Source organism: Lissotriton helveticus, chromosome 12 (genome assembly GCF_964261635.1).
Source record: "Lissotriton helveticus chromosome 12, aLisHel1.1, whole genome shotgun sequence".
Taxonomy (NCBI): domain Eukaryota; kingdom Metazoa; phylum Chordata; class Amphibia; order Caudata; family Salamandridae; genus Lissotriton; species Lissotriton helveticus.
Window position 1 is genome coordinate 73,923,263 of NC_136073.1, and position 15,297 is coordinate 73,938,559.

Sequence of the window (15,297 nt, forward strand, 5' to 3'; positions counted from 1 at the left end):
CAAAAAAGAAAAAAACATAATCTTAGCAAACTTACACAAGTATACAATCGCAGTGTAAAGTTATAAGGATGTGGCTGGGGGGGATATGACTATCTCATTGGAACTGCGAAACAACTGATTGTTTCTAGGAAAAAGTGCAAATACTTTGGGGAATAAATGAATTTGGTGGAAGATACACATTTTGACTCAGAATAGAGAACACAGCCTGAAAAAGTGAGAATAAAGGGGTGTCCATTAGGAAGGGGAGTGGGGGTCCAGGGGCAGCCGTGATAAGACCAGTTGGCCAAGGTCATCTCCACTTGGATGCTAAGGCTCCTGAAGATGTGGACTGTAATTTCCATTGAAATGAATGGGCACTCCATGACGAGTTACCCTTGTCATTAGCATCCAAGTGGTTAATTACTGCCTTGTTTTCTAGCTCTTCTGCAGCATGAGCCAGAAATTTTATAGTTTTGCAGGCTAGTTGTATCCGGGACCCGCTGAGGCATTCTATCACAGCCGCCCTGCAAGTTCTCACCTGAGCTTCTCTTAAAAGTGCTAGCAAAAGCGTTTTCCTTAGTTTTTGCAGTGCCGGGCATATGCATATTAAATGCAATAAAGACTCTATGGGGTTGCCACAGAGGCGACAGGCAGAAGTTGACCAGGACCGTTGCCATTTGGGGGTGAGGTCTTTACTCGAGAAGCATCCCAGCCTCAAAAGGCTTAATTTCCTCTTATAATGGTCCCTAAAACAATCTTGCAAGTATGGCTGAGGTTTCAGATGTTTGTAAGTTGGCAGCACAATCCAGGCATGGCTTTTTCCTGCCACTGCGGCTTTGTCCATTAGCAGCGATGCTTCTTTGATGGCTTTATTGGTAAGATGTTTAAAAGCGTTGTATGATACAGGTGAGAGCCAGGCTTCTTCCAGCTTTAATGAAACAAGCGCTTGCCTAAGAGATTTGTATGTTGAGTTTGAGGACCCGACCTGTTTTTCGACCTCTAGCCAGCAGAGATGGGCAAGGGTGTTATCTTCAGTGTCCCTCATGCGCCAGTAATATTTGGCCAGAGCACCTCGTCTTGCCGGAGTCTGATTGGTTAGTCCATATTCCAAACGTATTTGGGCTTGTGAGATGTGTCTCGGGATCAAGGAGAGGCTTTTAGACAGTCTGGATTGGGCAAGATTTAGCACTGTGGAGTCCCTGGTTACCATAATTTCCAAGCCATATGTGAGTGATGGCAAAAATTTGGCAGCTACGATCTTTAGCATATGGCCGGTAGAACTACCACTTAGGTGTGTTTGTATAGTTTTAAAGGCGAATTGAAGCTGTTTGGCTTTTGATTTCCCCAGTTCTGAGTGGTGGTTGTACTTTAATTGATGGTCAAGTGAAATGCCCAAATATTTATATTTGTCCACCTGTGTCAATGTAGAAGAATGTATCCTCCATACAAATTTAGTTTTTTTCTTTCTGGAGCTGGAGAAGCATAAGATATTTGCATTTTTGAGGTTCATAGTTAATTGTGCTTTGGTGATGTATAACGCGAGTTTGGAAATCAAACGTTGTAGGCCGATCGGGGTTTTTGAGAGGAGCACAATGTCGTCTGCATATTCTAGACTAACCATGGGTGTTTGGCCCAATTTTGGTGGATCTCCCTGGATTGTAGGTAGATCACTTTCTAGGTCTGCAGTGTAGATGTTGAAGAGGCTGGGGGCCAACACGCAGCCTGATCTTTCTATAAAATCCTGTTGTCTGTGATCTGGTATATCATAGACAAAAAATGTCATCTAATCCCAAGTCTCCCTGTGATATCTGCCCAGTAATGCTGCCTAATTAGCATTGCACAAATGTGTAGATGCTGTACCACACATCTTCTTTCCAACAGCATCCATTCTTTTACTTTCTCTATCAAGTGCTGTGGTCTACGGAGCAGAAGGGTGCTTCGGCGTACTGCTGTCACAATTACTGAATCAGGTTTAGGATCAGCCATGATGAAGCCTGGATTCTGAGGCGGAGGCTTGCATTTCTTTAAAAACCTTGGGGAGGCAGATTTTAGAGTAGCTGATGTAAGGAACTTATCCTGCACAATGTCTATGAGGCCTGGAAGGAGTGGCAGAAGAGGCCTTGGCGTAGCTCTCAGTTGCAGGGTTTCTACACTAACCGGGACTAACAGTTGAGGAGAATCAACTCTTATATTGAGCTTAAAAGCTCCTCTAACTACGGCATCTTGAAAAGTGACATTACTGTTTATACACTAACATTTGGAGTTGTATCTAGGCCCCAGACGGTGAAACGGTTTTCTGGTTTTTGTTTATATTTTTCTTTCACATTGGCTACATTATGCCATTGGAAAGAATTACTTGATATTTTCAAAATAATTAGCATTGAAAGGCCAAGGGCACTTACTGAGTATCCCCGAGTTCAAACCACCTTCACCGAATGTGCGCCCAGACTTCTTGGCCATACTGCACTGGGAATGCCAAGACCTATAATTGCATCCAGTGCCCTGTGAAATAGTACCCAAGGTCTGCGAAACCAGTGATAAAAGACAATCGCTCACTAGAATATTCTGAAGTACAGTTGAGTAAAACTTTGCTGCCCCATGACCGGGAGAAATAAAGCTCACAAGCCCTCTGCCGGAGAGATAACAAATTGCTGAGTATTCAAAAGTGAAAATGGTTTGGTATTTTTGTACACCTTAAGAAAAAAAACCTCTTACCTGTGCTGTGCTCCCTGGAAAGTCATTCTGCAGGATTACCATGACCCGAAATAGAGGGTTTGGAGTCGTCTTGCTGTCTCCATTGATAGCCTTTGAAAGTTCCTGCAAGGACCACTTAATATTGAGTCGAAAAGCCTCTTCCACCAGCCTGTCCATCTTTTCAGTGTAATTGATCCAGTGCTGCTGCACCTAAATAAAGGGAATTAACACACAATGTACTACTTGGACACATCATGACTTAAATAAAAAAAGGAGTCAAAGAGCCCATAGTGATTTTTTTTAAGGTTTGAGAAGAACTCTTAAGTTATTTTTCTATACAGCGTGCCGTGCACACATGGTTGGTGGATTCAGTAGAATGGGATACAGAAAGAGTTCCCTTAGTTTGTTTCATTTATTTCATAAGAGTTAGGAAACGTCATACTGACTCTACCCATTTAATTCAACACATTGTATTCAAGCAATCTGGAAGCATGCAGGACCAAACTAAAATGTTTGTTTGAAAATCTTTAATTAAACCTTGGCATCAACCCAATGAGCCATCCTCTATGTAGCTCAGGCATTAAAAAAATGGCCGGTTGATCCTTACATTATTTTAACTATCAAGTTGTGCCCAGTAAGTGTTATTACTTGAACTTTTCCAAATCAAATTTCAAAAGCCAAATTACTGGTTGGAAATTTCCAGTTTGGTGGGAAGTATTAAAGCCAGTGAGGGAATGGATACATCTCAATGAGTTGGAAATCTATCAGACCTTTGGCAAATAGCAAAAAGTGTGACAAATACCAATGTTTCTGCTTCTGCACGGATTAGATGAGGAAGCATAACCACTGACTGAAAAACTACAATAACTGGGCGTTCTCCAAACTGGGTGGCTATCTTCTCAAGGGATTTTGCCTCTTCACATTGAAAAGTTGAGCGGAGATGCATAAAACGCTACAGGCAGGAGCGTCCCATGCAGGTAAGAGTGGTGTGGGTGGTGACTTGACAGACAACGACGAGGGAAATTAAAAACGTTTTCCCTTGTCATCTGTCGAGTCCCCCCCACCATGCCGCACCACTCTTACCTGCACGGGCCACTCCTGGTGACAGGAGCTATTCACAAAGATACATTTACATCTATAAGTATACTCTTACAATTTTGAGTATCCTTTCTACTTTTGGCTACTCACAGTTTACAGGTGTAAAGTTACTCAAAAGTGTAGACATAAACATCTCCCGCCCCTAGCAGAGTTCTCCCTTCGGCAAGGAACAGCGAAGAGTAAAAATGTTTATTAAACTTAAAATAAAATAGTAATATATTTTTACTAATAAAAATAAGCTACAGCACTAGTAACTTAATTTAAATTTTTTATTTTATTTTTTGGGCTATATTAAATTATTTTTCCGCTAGTAAAATTAAAAAAAACAAATCCCACCTAAAGTAAACAAAACATATTTTTATTATATAGTAATAATTATTAAAAGGGATGTATAGAATTAAATGAAAGTAATTTATTATATTTTAATAAAGGTTCATGTTACAATTTTTTTTGATTGAACAAAGGGCATTCAAATATTTTAAAATAAAATACATGTTTTATTTTCAGAACATTTCTTAACAATAGATTACATTTGTTTATAATTTTAAGTATTTTAAATATCGTAATTTGATATTATTTCTTATGCAGTTTTATATTGAGTCACAGACACCATTATGTTCTATAGGAGGGTGTTGCCGTACCTTTGTTTGGCTATTTGTGGTGTTGGACTTACTCTGACTCTTTGCTGAAGTATATTTACTACTGTGTGGGGTCCTTTTATGGCTGTAGTAACTTTAAACATGCAGTTTATGAATAGAAATGTGCTTACTATTTTGTGGGTGTTAGAATTGGGGGTCTCTGGTTGGCACAGGTAGGTACTTGTGGAAAGCAGGGACCCTCTCCTCCAGTCAGGGCAAGGAAATTACCTTCTTAAAATAACCCCTGCTCACCCTCTAGGCGGCGTGGCGCGAGCAGTCTAGGCTTATTTCAGAGGCGATGTAAGTTAAGCATTTGTTACCACATACAGAAACCCAGTGACAACACTACAAATGGACACCACACAAGGTTTTATATAAAAAATAAGTATACTTTATATAGAGTTATCACAAGAATAAACAACAAAAGAAATCCACAGTACTATTACATTTCAAGAGTTCTGGTTAAAAAGGTGTACATCAAAGTTCTGTGCAAGTCGGTAGCCTTGTCCGGCTACCGCATGCTGAAAGAACACAGAGTCTAACAAATCCAGCGGACCGCGGCGGTCCGGGCCCACTCAAATGTCGACAGACTCAAACACAGTACCTTTTCCTTGAGGCGGCCGGCACAGATGTGCAAGCCGGTTCCGGTGTTTGTCGCGGTGTAGAAAAAGAAAGCGTTGCAGGTCACGGAGTCCCTTCCGTCGCGGTGCAGGCTACTGCTCGTTGACGGCATCGGTGAGCTCAGAGCTTACGTTGTTCGGGGTGGACGTTGCTCGTTGCTTCCAGCTTTACGGTGCGGCGTTCGAGCCAGAGTTCTGGAGCTGCCGTTGGTCTGTCCGGACAGTGGTGCGAGTCGGGTGGTGCGTCGCGAAGTGTGCGAGGCGGTGCCCAACTCCGGTGCGGTCACAGGACTCGATGTCAGCAGCAGTGACCATGTCGGTCAGACCAGTTCGAATCGATGTAGCGAGGCGTTGCACGTTGCGGTGTCCTTCCAGTCGCGGTGCAGGCTACGACACGTTGACGGCGTCGAGACGGAGTCAGTGAGCGCAGAGCTTGCGTTGTTCGAGGCGGACGTTGCTCAGTGCGGTGCCAACAGGACACCGGGCCGGTCGTGAGAGTCGGTCACAGCTCCCTGCCTCTGTAGGCTCTGGAACAGTAGCAATTCACAAAGGCTGGTGAAGTCCACTGGTTCTAGGACTTCGGTCAGGGGGCAAGCTCTCTTCCAAGCCCTTGGAGATCTTTTTAGCACAAGTTGAAAAGCAAAGGTAAAATCCACAAAGTCCTTTCTCCTCTCTAGGCAGCCAGGCAACCACTGTAGGCCAAACCCCCAATCAGCACTTCAGCTTGGAAATAGTCTCTCCTTTGTTTCTTCAGGTTCCTTCCCCTCAGCAGAGGTTTCTTCTTGTCAGTTCCAGGAGTGATCTAATTTCATGGGATCAGGGTCCCAATACTTATACCCCAAAATTCTTTGTTCTCTGAGGGGAGAGGGCCTGTGCCCAGTTCAAGCCAGTTCTGTAGCACTCTGTTTACCAGACTTCTCCTTCCCTTTCACAACACAGGGCAGGCACATCAGACACCCCACAGGAGGTGGAGCCAGCATTGTGGAAGGCAAGTACAGTCCAGGAGCTCTTTGTTGACAGTCTTCCTTCTCTTCTTTCAGTGTGCAGGGCAGAGACATCAGACACACCACAGGGGGTGGAGCCAGCACTGTGGGGGGGTGGGCACAGTCCTATTCAGGTCCCAGGTGCAACTCCTCCCTCCCATCTTGGATGCAGATCTCCCTGTTAACTACAGGGCAGCCCCGGCCTGTCTCCTGGAATTCCCCAGTCCTGTCACACACAAACCCAGACAAGGAATACACAACCTAGCAGAGGCGGGCTCAAATGGTTAGGCAAGCAAATACCTACTTTCTAAAAGTGGTATTTGCAAACACAGAATACTAAAATAAACTTTACTAAAAGATGTATCTTATTACTCTGAGTCCAGGCGTACTAAACTCGAATTTCTAGCATGTTCCCTGAGTCTGCTAGGATTTTAAACATGTAACAATCCAGCAGCTCATTCTATCCTATGGGGAACAGGTAGCCTTGCAATAGTGAAAAACAAAAATGGCTGTAATTCACTATTAGTTCACTATTAGGACATGTCACACACATCAGGGCTTGTCTTACCTTATACTTACAATGCACCCTGCCCTTGGGCCTACTATAGGGGTGACTAATCTGAAGACAAGGGAAGGTTTAGGGACTGACAAATGGGTGCACTTGGCTAGTCAGCATTACAGTACCAGACTGCACGCAGGTTCTGCAATGGCAGACCTTAGACACATTATAAGGCTGCTTCTGTGGGGGGCACAACCAGTGCTGCAAGCCCACTAGCAGCATTTGGATTTACACGCCCTGGGCACACTCAGTGCACTGTACTAGGGTCTGACAAGTAAACCAAAAATCCAATCATGGTACCACTAATCAATACATCAATTTACAGTGGGGAGCACTCGCACTGTGACACTGGACAATAGTGGCACAGTGCCCAAAGCATCCAACACCAGAAAAATACATGAGGCAACAGGAAAAATGGAAGGGAGACCCACGCCAATGGTGCCAGGTCTAACACATGTGCCCTCCAGCTGAAATGTGGGGAGAACTACCCTACCTCCTGGGAGTTCTCATCACTAAGGCGGAAAAATCTGGACAGACCATCAGCGTTGGCGTGTTCTGTACCAGGGAGGTGTTCCACCGTAAAGTCCATACCCTGTAGGGAAATGGACCACCTCAACAGCTTTGGATTCTCACCCCTCATCTGCATCAACCATCTGAGGGGCCTGTGGTCTGTCTGAACCCGGAAGTGAGTCCCAAACAGGTATGGTTCTCAGCTTCTTCAGTGCCCAGACCACAGCAAATGCCTCACGCTCAATAGCACTCCACCTCTGTTCCAGTGGAAGTAACCTCCTACTGATGAAGGCTACAGGTTGATCTAGGCCCTCCTCATTTATCTGTGACAAAACAGCCCCCACACCATGCTCTGAAGCATCTGTTTGAACGATGAACTCTTTGGAGAAGTTGGGTGCCAGGAGCACGGGCGCCGTGCACATGGCAGCTTTCAGGGCCTCAAAAGCTTTCTGACAGGTGTCAGCCTTTCTTGGGCTGCTTCTTGAAATTCAGCTCTGTCAAGGGTGCAACCATGTTGCCATTCCCCTTGACAAACCTCCTGTAGTACCCGGTGAGTCCTAAGAAAGCCCTCGCCTCTGTCTGGGTTTTGGGGGGTTCCAAAGCCAGGATGGTTTCAATCTTGGGTTGTAGGGGCGCCACCTGGCCGCTCCCAGCTTGGTGTCCCAAGTACACCACGGAACCCTGCCAGATCTGGCACTTACTCGCCTTGATCGTAAGGCCTGCCTTCCGCAGTGCCAACAACACTTCCCAGAGGTGGCTCAGATGTTCTTCCCAAGTGACACTGAACACTGCAATGTCATCCAGGTAGGCGGCACTGAACTCATCCAGTCCAACCAACACCTGGTTGACCAACCTCTGAAAGGTGGCAGGGGCATTCTTCATCCCAAAGGGCATAACACGGAACTGGAAATGCCCATCTGGTGTGGAGAATGCCGACCTCTCCTTTGCCCCATCAGTCAAGGCGATCTGCCAATACCCAGACGTCAAGTCAAACATGCTGAGGTACCGTGCAGCCCCTAACCGATCAATGAGCTCATCAGCTCTGGGGATGGGGTGCGCGTCGGTCTTTGTGACCGAATTGAGCCCTCGGTAGTCCACACAGAACCGGAGTTCGGGTGTGGCACCCGGCGCTGCAGCCTTCGGGACCAAGATCACTGGGCTGGCCCAAGGACTGCTGGAGGACTCAATCACCCCAAGTGCAAGCATCTTTGAGACCTCCTCTTTGATGCAAAACCTTACCCTGTCAGTTACCCTGTAAGACTTGTGCTTCACAGGTAAGCTGTCTCCTGTATCCACATCATGGACGCACCAATCTGTGATACTAGGAACCAGGTAGAACAGATCAGAAAACTGTCCCAGAAACTGGCGGCAGTCATTCTGTTGGTCAGGGGTCAGGGTGGAAGAGAGGTTAACACCACCCACTGACCCATCTTGCTCTGAGGCTGACAGGAGGTCAGGAAGACGCTCAGTCTCCTCTTCCATTCCAGCATCTGTCGCCAAGAGCATGCCCACTTCAGACCTCTCTAAGTGGGGCTTAAGGCGGTTGACATGCAGGACCCTCACGGGGTTCCTGGGAGACCGCAAGTCCACCAAGTAGGTAACTGGACTCTTGCGCTTCACAACCTCAAATGGTCCGGTCCACTTATCTTGGAGAGCGCAGGGCTCGACTGGGCCATGAGCCACACTTTCTGGCCAGGTTGAAGCTCCACCAGAGTGGCATTCTGGTCGTACCACCACTTCATCTCCTCCTGGCTGGCTTCCAGATTCGCCTCAGCGAGTTGCCTGAAACGCCTAGTCTGGTTCCTGAAGGCCAGCATGTAGCTATATACATCCTGGGGAGGTTTCCGGGAGATTGCTCCCAGCCTTCCTTGACCAGACTCAGAGGTCCTCTGACCAGGTGTCCATAGAGAAGCTCAAAGGGACTGAACCCTAGAGATTCCTGTGGCACTTCCCGGTATGCAAACAACAGGCATGGTAAGAGGACGTCCCACTTACGCCTCATGGGTTCCTCAAAACCCATAATCATGCCCTTTAGGGTTCGGTTGAACCTTTTAACCAACCCATTGCCTTTGGGGTGGTAAGGAGTGGTGAACTTGTAAGTTATCCCACACTCCTGCCACAGGGACTTCATGTACTTAGAAATGAAGTTGGTTCCCCGGTCAGACACAACCTCTCGAGGGAATCCTACTCGTGAGAAAATTCCCATCAGTGCTTGTCTCACCACGGGGGCCGTCACTGTCCTCAGAGGTATGGCTTCCGGGTACCGGGTGGCATGGTCCACCAAGACCAGGATAAACCTGTTGCCCATGGCTGTCTTGGGGTCCAGGGCCCCACAATGTCAATCCCCACAGGCTAAAAGGGGTGTACTGACCACAGGGAATGGCTGGAGAGGAGCCTTCAGCTTCCTCCCACCATTTCCACTTGCCTGGCAAGTCTGACAGGTCCTGCAATGAGTATCTGAACTCTTGCGCATTTGGGGCCAACGAAAGTGGGTGACAAGCCTCTCAAAGGTCTTGTCCTGCCCCAAATGTCCTGCCAATGGCACATCATGAGCCAGCCCCAGTAGGAAGGCTCTGAAGCTCTGGGGTACCACCAGCACACGGGCTGACCCAGACTCAGCAACCTTAGGCTTGCTATACAGGAGACCATTCTCCCAATAGATCCAATGTGACCTAGACTGATCACCTAGCTTGCAGCCTGCTGCCGCAAGCCCTCAAGAGAAGGGCATTCTCTTTGCTTCCTGCAGAATTCCTCCCGGGAGGGGCCCCCTTCTTGCTGCCAATGGGTCAGCTCAGGCAGGTCCCCCAGTTCAGCTAATTGTTCCCCAGTAGGCTCCAGGGCATCCCCCTCAGGGTCTACCTCCTCCTGGGTCGTGGGAACTTCAGGGGCCGGTTTCCCGCGCCCCCTGCCACTTCCCTCCAAGGCAGGGTCCCGGGCCTCACTCTCAGGCTCCAGGTCCTCTTGAGCACCCCTACTGGCTGCCATTGACCGGGTGGTCACGCACGCCCAGTCAGGCAGACCCACCATCCTCAGGTGAGTACTCTTCTCCACCTTCTCCCAAGGTGAGCTCTCCAAATCGTTCCCCAACAAACAGTCAACAGGCATGGCAGGCCTCACAGCTACCAGAAGAGTACCAGAGGACCCCCCCACTCAAAGGGAACATGAGCCATTGGACAATGACTCTCTGTGTTGCCGGCGTTAACAACTTGGCAGAATGCACGTGGGACAACCTGCTCTTGAGACACCAGGTGACACCTGACAGCTGTCACACTGGCTCCTGTGTCTCTAAAAGCCTCCACCTTTTGTCCATTGATGGTCACCCACTGCCCATATTTCTTAGTGTTGTTGGGCAATTGGTTCTCTGGGACCACCTCACAGTCTCCTAAAGAGACAAGGGACATCTCTGCGGGCCCCCACCCACCTTGGACTTCGACCTCCTCCCGAAAGGCTACACTAGCCAGCTGCCGGGGGGAGCACCAGTGGGTGCTGGTTTACCAAACAGGCGGCACCTAGTATCATTCGCCTTATGACCCAGGTCCCCACATCTGTAACATTTATGGGGTCCCTTTGGAACAGGATTACCTGTCGGGACCACTGGCTTTCTCTCAGGGGGGGGCTGGGAAACCTTCCCTTGGTTCCCAGGGGAATTACTTTGGGGCCCTCTGCGGAACTCCCTCTGTTTACCCTTGTCCCCCCCACTCTTCTGCTGGGGACCCTGCCCACCTTTAGCCGTGTCTCCCATGTGACCCTTGTGGACCCTGGTACTGACTCAGCGGTCCGCCTCCTCAGCAAGCTTCCTAGGGTTAGCCAGCTTGCTATCAATCAGGTGCTGGAGTAGCTCTGGAAAACAATTACCAGACAAGTGCTCCCATGCAATCAAATCCAAGAGACCTTGAAAATCATTAACTTTGCTGCCCTTTACCCAACCATCCAATGCTCTGCAAAAGAAAGTGACATACTCTACCCAGGTACCACTTTCTATCTTCTTGCACTTCCTGAACCTTTGCCTATAGAGTTCAGGGGTCAAACCATACCTAGTCATGAGTGCCTCTTTCATGTGGCTATAGGAGTTATGGACTTCGAAAGGCAAGTCCAACAGTGTGTCCCGCCCCTCACTAAGGAACTTTCCCCACAACCCCGTTCCCCAATCTCTCTCAGGGACCCGGTGGGAAGACATGGCTACCTCATAGGCTCTGAACCACTGCCCAATATCATCATTCTTAAAAAATTCCTGTACCACGTCTTTGGGGATGTACACTCTACCTTCCCCATGTGCTGGCAGTGTGCTGCTTCCAGAGGGAGTGCTCTCTAGGCTCCTGGGTTTCAGATCCAACTCCCTCAAAACTTGGTCATGCTCCAATTGCAATCTCTTTTCTTCCAGAGCCAATTTCTTGATCTCTAGCTCTACTTCTAGAGCCCTTTTCTTGCTTTCTAGCTCCAGTTGCCCATTCAATTTGATCTTGGCCATCTCCAGTTCGTGCATCCTGTTTTCTTTTCTGTCTGCCAACTCTTCAGGGGACAGACCTTGGAAAGAAACACTGCTAACCACTGGGGATGGCGCACCCCCCTCTCAGGACCAAGTGGCCCACCAAGCTGCTCCTCTGCATCCTCATAATCTCCCAAATCACAGGGGCATTCCTTGCTTCCACCCAGGCCTTCAGCGCCTTGTGGTATTGCTCCTTTTTGGTGATTCCAGCTACTGACATTTTTTACTTTTTGCAGAAGCTCTTGAGCTGGGTGTTGGTGTAGCTTTCTAGTTTCTCTTCCTCCCAATCACAGTCAACAGATGCAATGGATGCTGCCTTTTCTATTCTGACTGAACCAGGCATGATTTTAAAACAAAATGGAGATTTCTGGCAAAAACAAGTATCAGAAGTACGTGGTTGCGTTATGGTCTGCACACACTAACTAGTGTTCACCAATCACTGTACATGAGTCACAAATGCAAATTCTGAATCCTTTCGCTTGACTTCCAAAGTTAGAATTGGGGGTCTCTGGTTGGCACATGTAGGTACTTGTGACAAGCAGGGACCCTCTCCTCTAGTCAGGGCAAGGGAATTACCCTCTTAAAATAACCCCTGCTCACCCTCTAGGCGGCGTAGCGCGAGCAGTTAAGGCTTATTTCAGAGGCAATGTAAGTTAAGCATTTGTGACCAAATACAGTAACCCAGTGACAACACTACAAATGGACACCACACAAGGTTTTATATAAAAAATAAGTATACTTTATATAGAGTTATCACAAGACCAATAAACGACAAAAAGATTCCACAGTACTATTACATTTCAAGAGTTCTGGTTAAAAAGGTGCAAATCAATATTCTGTGCGAGTCGGTAGCCTTGTCCGGCTACGGCGTGCTGAAAGAACACAGAGTCTAACAAATCCAGCGGACCGCGGCGGTCCGGGCCCACTCACATGTCGACAGACTCAAACACAGTACCTTTTCCATGAGGCGGCCGGCACGGATGTGCGAGTCGGTTCCGGTGTTCGTCGCGGTGTAGAAAAAGAAAGCGTTGCAGGTCACGGTGTCCCTTCCGTCGCGGTGCAGGCTACGGCTCAATGACGGCGTCGGTGAGCTCAGAGCTTGCGTTGTTCGGGGCGGACGTTGCTCGTTGCAGTGCTTCCAGCTTTACGGTGCGGCGTTCGAGCCGGAGTTTGGGAGCTGGCATCGGTCAGTACGGACAGCGGTGCGAGTTGGGTGGTGCGTCGCGAAGTGTGCGAGGCGGTGCCCAACTCCAGTGTGGTCACAGGACTCGAAGTCTGCAGCAGTGACCGTGTCGGTCAGACAAGTTCGATTCGGTGTAGCGAGGCGTTGCACATTGCGGCGTCCTTCCAGTCGTGATGCAGGCTACGGCTCGTTGACGGCGTCGAGACGGAGTCGGTGAGCACAGAGCTTGCGTTGTTCGAGGCGGACGTTGCTCAGTGCGGTGCCAACAGGACACCGGGCCGGTCGTGAGAGTCCGTCACAACTCCCTGCCTCTGTAGCAACTGGAACAGTAGCAATTCACAAAGGCTGGTGAAGTCCACTGGTCCTAGGACTTCGGTCAGGGAGCAAGCTCTCTTCCAAGCCCTTGGAGACCTTTTTAGCACAAGTTGAAAAGCAAAGGTAAAATCCACAAAGCCCTTTCTTCTCTCTAGTCAGCCAGGCAACCACTGCAGGACAATCCCCCAAGCAACACTTCAGCTTGGGAATAGTCTCTCCTCAGTTTCTTCAGGTTCCTTCTCCTCAGCAGAGGTTTCTTCTTGTCAGTTGCAGGAGTGATCTAATTTCGTGGGATCAGGGTCCCAATACTTATACCTCAAAATCCTTTGTTCTCTGAGGGGAGAGGGGCCTGTGCCCAGTTCAAGTCAGTTCTGAAGCACTCTGTTTACTATACTTCTCCTTCCCTTTCACAGCACAGGGCAGGCACATCAGACGCCCCACAGGAGGTGGAGCCAGCATTGTGGAAGGCAAGTACAGTCCAGGAGCACTTTGTTGACAGTCTTCCTTCTCTTCTTTCAGTGTGCAGGGCAGAGACATCAGACGCACCACATGGAGTGGAGCCAGCACTGTGGGGGGCGGGCACAGTCCTATTCAGGTCCCAGGTGCAACTCCTCCCTCCCATCTTGGATGCAGATCTTTCTATTCACCACCGGGCAGCCCCAGCCTATCTCCTGGAATTCCCCAGTCCTGTCAACCACAAACCCAGACAAGGAATACACAACTTCGCAGTGGTGGGCTCAAATGGTTAGGCAAGCAAATACCTACCTTCTAAAAATGGTATTTGCAAACACAGAATATTAAAATAAACTTTACTAAAAGATGTATTTTATTACTCTGAGTCCAGGCATACTAAACTTGAATTTCTACCATGTTCCCTGAGTCTGCTAGGATTATAAACATGTAACAATCCAGCAGCCCATTCTATCCTATGGGAAACAGGTAGCCTTGCAATAGTGAAAAACGAAAATGGCTGTAATTCACTATTAGGACATGCCTGTCATGTTTCGAGGCGCCGAAAGATTACGGCCACCTCGAACTACACTTCCCGAGGCGCCGGAAGATTACGGCCGCCTCGAACTACATTTCCCGGCATGCTGTGCGTACGCCACGCACGAACGTGAGTGGCGCGCGCATACCAGGAAATAAAGGGCTGAGTCGGACGGCGGTTAGACGCCGATAATTCCGTTTACGTGTTGGCGTGTTCCTGGATTACAAGGCTGGTAGCGGTAAGGGTGGCGGTCGTTCACTGAAGCGCCAGAACTGTGAGTAATCAAGAGCTGTGTGGTGTGGGGCGTTGGTAGTGTCGATCCCAACAACACACCCACAGTTTGCCTGGTTCCTAGGAGCATCACTCGGAGAGTGTTGCTAGGAAGTTCACGAACTTCAAAGAGAGAGTTTGAACTAGGGGGATTTTGGTGTGGTCGATCCGGAAACAAGTCCTGTGACTTGTGTAGCCCCACGGAAACCCCTAGTCACCTCTTGTACATATTGTATATAAGCGCCTTCAGGCACAGTAACGATAGGACTCACGTGAACCCTATTGAGCCTCGTTACTGGTATCCCTCACATAAACTGTACTTCCTATATATATGTGGAGAGTGTATACCAAGGAAGAGAGAGTCACAGAGTGAGTTAACACTGTGACCCAGTTGCGAAGATTGTGCTGCCGGTGTGCAGAGTTCATACTTGTTTCTTTATTCCCGAAATAACAGGAGACAGGAGGGGTAGTGGACGCAAATAAAGGGAACTGTGGTATCCTATGTAAAGACTTTCAAGCATTGTTCTGGGTAGGTGTGTAATCTCTATAGCGCACTAATCACGAATCTGTACACTGAACCAGTGAGATTGAATCTTGTGTATGTTTGTTTTCACAGTCAGGCACAGTTCTGCAATCCATACCCTACCCCTGTCTCCATTGGACTAAGGCATTGTGTATTTTCCTTTACAGGTAATGAGTAGGGGCAGTGGAAGGGTTGTGGGTGGAGAAAAGTAGAACACTGGTGTAGGTCAGGGAGGTAGGGTGTTCTAATAGCGTGTTCTTTGTCGTTACAGATCTCCCTCCCTGCTGTTCCCTTCCTTTCCCGCGCCCCGCTGTATCACCTTAGTCGTTCGTGTTTTATCTCGGAGCACTGGGGTTGTTCAGTGGGGCCGGGATTAGGACTCTCATCACAGCCCCGAGGAAGAAGAGAGCCGAGCCTGATAGAATTATCGGCCCAAGGATTTTACCTCCTC

At 48.4% G+C, this 15,297-nt stretch overlaps 1 protein-coding gene across 2 annotated transcripts in view; it reads right to left on the reverse strand.

Moving 5' to 3' along the window:
- Nucleotides 1-15,297, reverse strand: part of DNAH2 (dynein axonemal heavy chain 2) — a 3,497,426-nt gene that overhangs the window by 2,816,472 nt on the left and 665,657 nt on the right. For both annotated transcript variants that reach the window (XM_078670326.1, XM_078670327.1), the window contains one exon: nucleotides 2,695-2,883. In XM_078670326.1, the coding sequence (XP_078526452.1) occupies nucleotides 2,695-2,883 (189 nt within the window). The remainder of the gene's footprint in view (nucleotides 1-2,694; nucleotides 2,884-15,297) is intronic.